This window comes from Petaurus breviceps, unplaced genomic scaffold (genome assembly GCF_028583685.1).
Source record: "Petaurus breviceps papuanus isolate PSGF00001 unplaced genomic scaffold, PetGlider_PUasm1.0 90903, whole genome shotgun sequence".
Classification (NCBI taxonomy): domain Eukaryota; kingdom Metazoa; phylum Chordata; class Mammalia; order Diprotodontia; family Petauridae; genus Petaurus; species Petaurus breviceps.
Genome location: NW_027187376.1, coordinates 12,615,484 through 12,624,728, shown reverse-complemented (window position 1 = coordinate 12,624,728; position 9,245 = coordinate 12,615,484). Strand labels below are relative to the sequence as shown.

Genomic DNA, 9,245 nt, shown 5'->3' with positions numbered 1-9,245 from the left:
CAGACTTAAATCCTGTGACACTGGCTTCATGGCTTTTCCACCAGCTAGACACTATCACTTGCTTCTGGGCATTTTCTCTGGCTGTCTCCCATGCCAGGAATGCTGTCTTCTCATCTCCCCTCTTTGGCTTCTCTGGATTCCTTCAAATCCCAGCTAAAATTTCACTTTCAGGAAGTCTTTCCTAACCTAGTACCTGCCTTCTACTGGTATTTCCTACTTATCCTGTATATGGCTTGTTCATAGCTATTTGTTTGCATAATATCTCTCCCATTAGTTTTCTTGTTTCTTGAGGGCAGGGATTATCTTTGCTTTTTTTTTTTGTGTCCCCAGTGTTTAGCACAGTGCCTGGCTGAGTAGGTATTTAATAAATCTTGATTGACTACATTTCTGTATTAGCTCTTTTAATATTCATTCATGTCCTATTTGTTCTGCCTGGAAAACTAGATTCTAAGCTCCCTGAGGACAGTATATTTTATACTTAATACAGTGTCCCAAAAGTATGAGTACAGCTTTAAACATTTAGTAGATTAAAGTTGTACCAAGACTTTTTGGATACTCTGTATAAAACCCCCACAGCAACTAGCATAAGAAACACTTGATACATATTTGATTGCAGAAACACCTACCTTCTCTTCACATCCAATGCCACAGAGAATCAAAGGAGGAAACTTTGCAATAATCTCTGCACTATAGAATGAGTTATTGGTTCTATGAGATTTTTTAAACCTCTCTAGACTGAGCCGTGGGAAAGTAATTTGAGTCTCCATTGTGGTAGCTATACCATTTAGCAAAGAGGAAACATCTTTATTCTTCTTTGGCATAGCTTTTCCCATGAATTTGGTACCAGCCTTTGGATTCTGCATCTGTGTGCTTTACTCCCCCTTTACTCAGATTCCTCCTTGGACCCAAATATGATCAACTGAGGATATAGCTTGAATTAAGCCATAGCCAGTGTTTCTAGATGGACAAAGTAAATAAGCTTTATTTACTCACGTTTTGCAGTCATCCATTGTCAGGTTCTTTCAACATTTTCCAGCTCACTGTTACCCTGAATACTAGAACTGAACTAAAATAGAAGCCTTGTTTGTCATGAATAATGTGAACATTTTTTAAAAATATTAAGGATCCTAAAGAAGCATCCCTGGAGTTTTGAGCCTTCACTGAAGCATAGTTAATTTGCATGTCAACAAATTTTAGCATTAATAAATTTTTAAAATACTTTTTAAGGACAACCTAGTTCTAGATTCACCATCAGTACAGGAAGAGAATTTGAGAATTCAAGTCAGTTTTGAGGAATCTCCCACTAATTTTCCTATCTCCCAATGAGAAAACTCGTTTCCACAGTATCTTCTCATTTTTTCCCATTGCTTTAATGGTTTTTATTTTGATCTACATTAATCAGGAACAAAGAAAAAAAATAGACATTTCTTTGTTTTCTCATAAATAACTAATCTCCATAATTTTATAAAATCTCAGATGATTTTACCTTTACACAAATATAATACATACAAAATTTTTTTTAAGTAACAAAGTCAGCAATTTAAGTATCTGGAGACTAAACATAACATAAAACTGTTTTGTCTACTGAATACAGGGCACAAAATAACCACTCCTTATGTGATGGATTCAGAATTAAAATCATGTTAATAAGTTAGGGATCCAAGTTGATTGTCTGCAAAGTACAACTACCACTGCCAGAGATGAGTGGTCCCCCTGTTCAGTAGGATATGATTTGTCAGGATGCTAGTTAACTGTATTGCAATGAAATAGGCACTATCCAAGTTACATAGCTATTAGAGAAATTATTAATGCCCTGGACTCGACTAACTACTGACTCAGTGTTCGCCTCATTTGGCTCAGTAATTAATTCACCTGCACCAAACCCGTATCAAAGGTCACTAAATCTCTCATATATATAATATATATTTATATTATGTATATATGTATATATATACACGACCACAAAACAAAATTACATTTACATAGTTTGTAACAACATCTGTCTCAAAAGACGTACCATACACTGTTGGTTAAAATGGATCCAAATTAGTGGAATCTGTCATCCTATCCTGCTCTTCTCTCATCTTCCTAATTCCTTGGTAGCTGTTTGAACCCTGTTTCTTTTGGAATAAGCCAGTTGCTATGTCCCAGGCTGTCTAAAAATTAGGAAAGGCTAGCAGAGATCAGGTAACTGACTGGGTCCCCCCACCCCTGTCCAGACATGTGAGGTGTGTGTTGTTTACAGTCCTGATTACTATATATATTCTGATTGTGTCAAAAAGTGGATTTTCAAAGTTTCTCCCTTTCTGCCTCTTATTCCTTCTATAGAAAACAAAAGTAAAACAAGGCCCTTTTAAGGTTCAGGTAGCAGTTAATTAAAAATATACAAGTAGATTTCTTAGCTTCGGGATTCTCAATTCTGTGCATGAGAATGCTATTAAGGTCCTATGTGTAAACCAGGAGGCTTTCTCTCCTAGCAGCCAGTGGTATAGTGAGTGAAGCCCTGGCTCAGTGTATTGTAATGAATGTCCCACTTTGTAAACTGTTTTGCACCTTAAAAACACACAAACAAAACACAGACATAGTTGGGAGACAAGTTCACAGATTCCATAGAAAGGGGAAAGAGCTTTGTATCGATGACAAATGAAGAAGGCACCTCCCAGTAATTTAGACAATTTTAAACTGTGATAATGCAGTATAAATAATTTAAATTCAACAGGTTTCCTGAAAACTTGTCACCTTAATTTAATACGTGGATCATTAAAGTGGCAGTTCTGCCTCTCAGGGTAGCTTGCTTAGCATTAAGATCTTTTAATTTATAGTGCTTCAACTTGAACTAAGGAAAGGCTGCTGGATATAACTGGGCTTAAACTGAAAACACCCGTCTCCTATGGTAGAAGAGTGCCAGCCTAGCTTCAGCCAAAGCAGAGGCGGCATGGAGGGTGGGGGGATGGCTACAGGGTGTCATAAGGGGATTTGAACAGTGGTGAGATAACAGCACAAGACTTCAGAAAGGCATGAGAGACAAAAACTGCCAGGATTTTAAGGCCACTAACAAAGGATAAGGATGTGTGGCTTTAAGGGGTAGGAGAATTCATCTAACAGCAGCAATACTCTTACCTGTCCATGAAAGTGCAAAGATGAGGAATTGAACCCTGGAAGTATTGCCTGGCATCAGAGATATTTTCCCCTCATCTACAGTGGTAACCTGTTTTCATTTACTAAAACATAGGTTTTAAAAAAATAAACCACCTAGCAAACCAGCCTGCGTTCGGCATTTTGCAGACTCCCCAGATTTTTTCATTTTCTCCACCTCATTCCACAACCTACATTCTTATACAGAAAATTAAAAAATTATAAAAGGCCTACCCAAATTGGAGAACAATTTTAACTAAAGGCTAATATGTTTACTATAAAAATGAAACAGTGCAGGGAGGAAATTCCAAGTGATCAATGAAAAATGCTTTTTCCGTGTAATTATGAAAGGGTTTTTGACTCTAAAGGGAAATACTCTCCAGAGGAATTCAGGGAGAGACTCTCAAAGCAAAGAGAGAAAAGGAAACACAGCAATGCCACTCCCCCTGCCCTCCCCCAACCCCCCTAAAAAAAACCCAGACCTCCTGTGGCTACAGTTTTTCCATTCTGAGATCTAGTCCTATATTCAGAACTAGGTTTCACTCTAAGCTGTTAGATTCTCATCTCTCTTTTCCCCAGGTAAGAGATCACCTGTATAGACTAGGAAGCCAGCACCTAATCGCTGTCCTTATCACATGAAAATTGTTTGGTGCTTCCAAAAAATGTAATTTTCTCACTATAGGAATTTGTGCATTTTGAGGACAAACTTAGAAAGGGGTCTAGAAATCACATACGTTTTTATTTTGGGGGTTCCCCTCCTATCTACCAACTCCATGTTTTACCCAGGCAAAACCCATCTACATTTGCTCCCTTTAGGGACTGTGCATTTTTCAGTACTTGGGACTGAGGAAGAAAAACCTGCCTTGGCATACATTTCTCCACTTTAACATTGTGTATATATAATGTTAGTGCAAATAATAACCGAAAGGCCCAGGCCTCCCATATTAAGAATTTGCTTCCTAGACAACTTGAGTAAATTTTCATTGCTTTGGATATTCAGTTTGCTTAAGTATAGCTCTAAGTCTTGTTTAAAAAAAAAATCGAGTGGTCTCCTGCCTCCTCTGCTTAATAACCTCAATGGCTTTTGATCAGTGGTTAATTAGATTGGGAAAGCAAACATGGACTTCTGAAACTGCCAAGGGACCAACCTGCAAAGCAAGCGTATACTGGCTTGTTCTCTCTTAACAGACAAAACTTAGATAATTATTGGTAGAAGCTTGCTGGGGCAGTAGCTTACCCAACAGGCCACGATTCCAGACTGGTGGAGTCTGTGGAAGACACCGAGGTCCATAAATTAGCTAGTCGCCGAACCCAGGCAGCTTTGAAACCAACTGGCCTTACACTTGTCCAAAAGTCGGGACATTCTTTTTTGCTTCTTCTCTAAGGTCTTCTCTAGCTCCTTACCCTTGAATTTCTAAAGACTACGGGAAGGCAGGACTGCATTCTTTAGGGGCCCAAACTTCCAGTGCCCCCAGGGAACAAGGGGGAGGAGACAATGCTAAGCTGAGGGCTCATAGAAGGATAGAGTAGGAAATGACTCGAGCCAAAAGGGCAGTTTACCGAGGCAAAAGGACCCGGGTAAACCACAAGGGTCAATGTTAAAACGACACTAGCCAAGTCCCTCTCGGGTTAACAAATAATATCCTGGTAATGCATTTGGTGAGGGGCTGTTGGAGGTGATTGATTAGATGGTGGTGGCAACTAAAAACACGTGTGAATATATTGAAAAGATTCCTCCCACTCGCCCAAAAATTCTGAAAAGATTAAGACGCAGTCTCTATGTGGCAACCACCAAAGTACTTCCAGAAGTAGGTAACTTATTTAACTTTTCCTGGCATTAGGCGAATTTCCCTTTTGAGTAGGACACTTGAGTTTCTCCCACTCAGCCAACAGCTAACAAGTTTCACAACGCTTGAAAATTACAGCTCAGCCAACCTACTTTCCGTGGCTCCCAAAGTTAGACATTAAGGTTACACTAGCCTCCGGAACCACAATTTCTAGTCCTAGAGAATGGGATGCAGCCAACAAGCTTGAGAAACCCCTCCCCACAGCCTTGTCACTTTGGAAGACCCTAAATACACGAAGTTTCAAAGCACTTCGAGAAAATTTCGCCCTCAGTTTCGAGGAACATCTAGCCACGCAAAACAAACATGAGATCGCCTTAAAAGACCCAAGAACACTGTACTGGTGTGGGCTGGAGACAGGCCTGTTGGCCCCATCGCTCCACGGTCAGATGCCCAAACTTATCCTGTTCACATTAAAAAACACAGATCTTTTTTAGGGCATAACAGACTAGAAACAAGTTCATAAAAAATAGACAGTTGAACTTCATTCTAATGCCCAATCTCAGAATTCTGAGGCCAGCCCTCCCTCCTCCCCAAAGCCAAAGTAGGGTTCATTGCCAAAAAGCAACTTGCACCCACACAGGATTGAAAATGAGAACATTTTTTAAAAATTATATTAAAAACCGAGGTCCCCATAGAAGTCCCGGGACTATCTATCTTGTGTTCCACCTCAAAATTGTCCCTTCTCCCTTCTCCCAAATTCCGAAGTGAAGCAGCAGCAGCAGCAGCACCATGAAGTCAAAACAAATGACCTGTTAAAAAGCTACCAAAACCCTCCCCTCCCCCGCCTCCCGAAGTCCGGGCTCCGCACCCAGTCCTTCAGGCAGCCAGCCGGGCCCGCTACACGTGAGACAGGGACACCTGCTTGTGGTAGGCGGGCGCACCCGGGCAGGGGGCTCCAGTCCTGCAGCCGGTCAGGGCCGCACTGGCCTCGGCGTAGTCCCGGGCGGCCGTGGCCCCGCCCGACTTGTGGCCGCGCCGCGGGCGGCAGCAGCAGCGGCTGGTGAAGCGCCTCCAAGACTCCACCGTCTTCCCGGACCAAATCCAGACCCCCGAAGTGATGCCCACGAGCAGGCACATTAAGTACTTGAGCATAAGCACCCAGTACTCCGGCTTGGCCCGGGGCTGCCCGGGCTCCCCCGCGGGGCACGGGCAGGTGATCGCCCGCTCCCAGCTTTCCCGGGAATGCTGCTCGTACAGGTAGCAGGCCACCACGATGCTGGCCGGCACGGTGTAAAGCACAGTAAAAAGGCCGATGCGGATCATGAGCTTCTCCAGCTTGTCCGTCTTGGTGCCTCCCTGCTTGATGACGCTGCGGATGCGGAAGAGGGACACGAAACCCGCCAGCAGGAACAGCGTGCCGGTGAGCAAGTAGACCACGAGTGGGGCCAGCACGAAGCCCCGCAGGTAGTCTAGGTTCTGGTTGCCCACGTAGCAGATGCCGGCCACTGGGTCGCCGTCCACGGCGCTCAGGGCCAGCACGGCGATGGACTTGACGCTGGGGATGAGCCAGGCGGCCAGGTGGAAGTACTGCGAGTAGCCAGCGATGGCCTCGTTGCCCCACTTCATGCCGGCCGCCAGGAACCAGGTGAAGGAGAGGATGACCCACCAGATGGAGCTGGCCATGCCGAAGAAGTAGACGAGCAGGAAGACCACCGTGCAGAGCGCCGGCCCGGTGGTCTCGTAGTGGATGTGGCTGTGCTCCCGGTTGCAGGCCACGCTGGCGTGGCCCATGACCAGGCGCACGAGGAAGCCCAACGACACGAAGAGGTAGCAGGCCGACAGGAAGATGATGGGGCGCTCGGGGTAGCGAAAGCGCTCCATGTCGATGAGGAAGGTGGCCACCGTGGTAGAGGTGGAGACGAAGCAGAGCACCGACCACAAGCTGATCCAGAAGGTGGCGAAGGTGCGCTCATCCGGGCTGAAGGTGGGCTGGTAGCAGGGCACGGCGCAGTTCAGCACCCGGCCGGTGCGCACCTTGTTGAAGAGCGGGTGCGTTTCCTTCACGATAGGCACGAAAGGATCCCGACACTTGCAGGCACCGCACTCCCCGCCAGAGGACGCCGAGCTGCGCGGGGCCAGCAGGGTGGGTTTGGCCGGGAAGGGCCGCGGGGGGGCCGTAGTGGCTTCGCTGCGGTTGTAGTCCATGCACAGGGTCTCGGCGTCTCCCAGCACCGGGAGGCGGTCGCAGTTCATGCGCTCTGGCCAGGCGAAGCCATACTGGCGCATGAGCGGGGAGCAGCCGGCCTTGGCTCGCTCGCACACCGAGCGGCAGGGAGGCAGGGGCTTGGGGTAGTCGGGCAGACAGATGGGCGTGTACATGGAGCAGAGGAAGAAGCGCAGGTCCGGCGAGCAGTGGATTTCCACCAGCGGCCAGAACTGGTGCACTTCCAGCCCAGCCTCGTCCTGGGTGTCGTGGTTGAACTGGTTGGGCATGTGCGTCAGGTTGTAGCCGATGCCCCTGCACATGGGCACCGTAATTTCCTGGCACACTAGGGCCTTGGAGGAGGCCTCTCCCCGCCCCGCCAGCTGTGCCATGAGCAGCAGCAGCAGCGACAGCAGTGGCGGTGGCGGCGGCCCCGGCAACCCCGGCAGCGAGGCCAGGTCAGGGTGAGCCATCTCTGCCCCGCTACCGAATCACTCCAGCTCCGTCCCTTTTCTGCTTCACCCTCCAAGGAACCAAGATTGGCAGGAGAAAAAGGAACACTTTTTCTCAGTCCCGAGTAAGGCTGGCTTCTTCAGTCTTTCAACCTGTTGGTTTCTTTCCCTTTTCTGAAATCCCTCCCAAGACAAGCTGCCACGAAGCGGCTCCGGCGCCGCTGGCTGGCCTTCAGCTCCTAGCCGGCGCCGCTCCGGGGTTGGGAGTGTGGATCCAATTCCGGGAGCAGTGATCTTAAAACGATAATCACATACGCAGACACACACATACACACACTCGTTATTAAAGAAAGGAAAGCTATGAACAAGTTCAACTGTCCCTTAAATCCGGGAGTCAAACTCCCTAGTCTCCCCCCGCCTTCCTCTGGGTTCCGGGCCAGACCAATCCGAGGTCCCCTAACCTTACACCCCTTCCACACTCCCCACCCCCCCGGAGAAAGGACGCAACGAGAATCGGACTCAGGATTGTGGACTGGGGTGGGGTGGAGTAGACTAGGGGGTCCGGGACCAAGCAACTCTCACCTCCTCGAACCGTGGGCAGTCCTCGACCGGCTGCCTGCGGTCCCGGGTCCAGGATACTTCGCGGAAAACCACGGAAGGAGATTCAAAGCTGAGCCTGGCCCAAGGAGGTTCTTTCAGATGGCAAAGTTGGGCAGCAATGGAACGGGAGCCAGCAGCGGCACATGGCAGCAGGTGTGCGCGGGAGCTCAGGGAAGAGAGCCCGCTCTAACCCCCCGACTGGGGGACCGGCTGGGCTCTGGACTCCCGTGGGGGCCGGTCACTCCCCTTCTCCTACGCCTCCATGTCCTCCTCCTCCTTCCCGGCCTGCAGTTCCCAGCATGATGGGCAGGCGGGGGCGGGAGGCAAGGTTTCAGGGTCCTCGGACCCCACTCAGGGCTACTTCACCTGGGCAGGGGAGGGTTGGGTAGGGGAGGAACAGGGATGCGAATGTCTCCCTTGCTTCGAGGGCTGTGTCCGCAGTCCGTCCTCGCACCCGGGGCTTTGGGATTGCACCAGGCAGTCGCCGATGTCTATCCTGGCTTTCGTCTTCTTTCTTGGGGCTCACAGCAAGTAGATTTCGCGTCAGGGGCTCTCCCCGTGCCGGACGCGCTCCACACTCTCCTCCCAGGGTTCAGCGTTGCCTTCCCCGGGCCAGAAGCAGCTGCCCCGCTAGGGCTCCAGCTCCGCCCCCGCACTCCGCGCTCGCCCCCACCCCCGACTGACACAACAACCCAGGAACCCTAGCCGTGGGCCAACCCGCCTCTCCACCCCCTCCCCTTGTCACCTGCCTCCTAAAGCAAGGCCAGAGGCCACGCCCCCTCAGCTCGGCCCCGCCCACAGGCACGCCTCCTCCGAGAGGGGCAGCACATGCCACGCTCCGCTCACTCCGAGTCTCCTCCCACTGCCCCAATGCTTCGGCCTCCAGGTCCGGAATTGTGCAGTCCGGGCCACACTCGCCAATCCCCAGCCTGGAAGACCACAGTGGGCGGAGCCTATGTTAATCTTACTGTCTTGAGATCCCGAGCGGGAAACCCTCCAGATCAAATTCTCCCCTCCCTCCCTCCCGCGCCCCACCCCCATGATTTGGGGTTCTCGCTTTGCTTTCCT

At 49.0% G+C, this 9,245-nt stretch overlaps 1 protein-coding gene across 1 annotated transcript; it reads right to left on the bottom strand.

The window, feature by feature from the left end:
* Nucleotides 1–3,676: 3,676 nt before the first annotated feature.
* FZD5 (frizzled class receptor 5) lies at nucleotides 3,677–8,852 on the bottom strand. The gene is made up of 2 exons (XM_069075260.1): nucleotides 8,160–8,852; nucleotides 3,677–7,871 (listed from the first exon to the last, which is right to left on the bottom strand). Exon 2 carries the CDS (start codon nucleotides 7,596–7,598, stop codon nucleotides 5,820–5,822), a length of 1,779 nt encoding a protein of 592 aa, XP_068931361.1. The 5' UTR covers nucleotides 7,599–7,871; nucleotides 8,160–8,852; the 3' UTR covers nucleotides 3,677–5,819.
* Nucleotides 8,853–9,245: the final 393 nt, after the last annotated feature.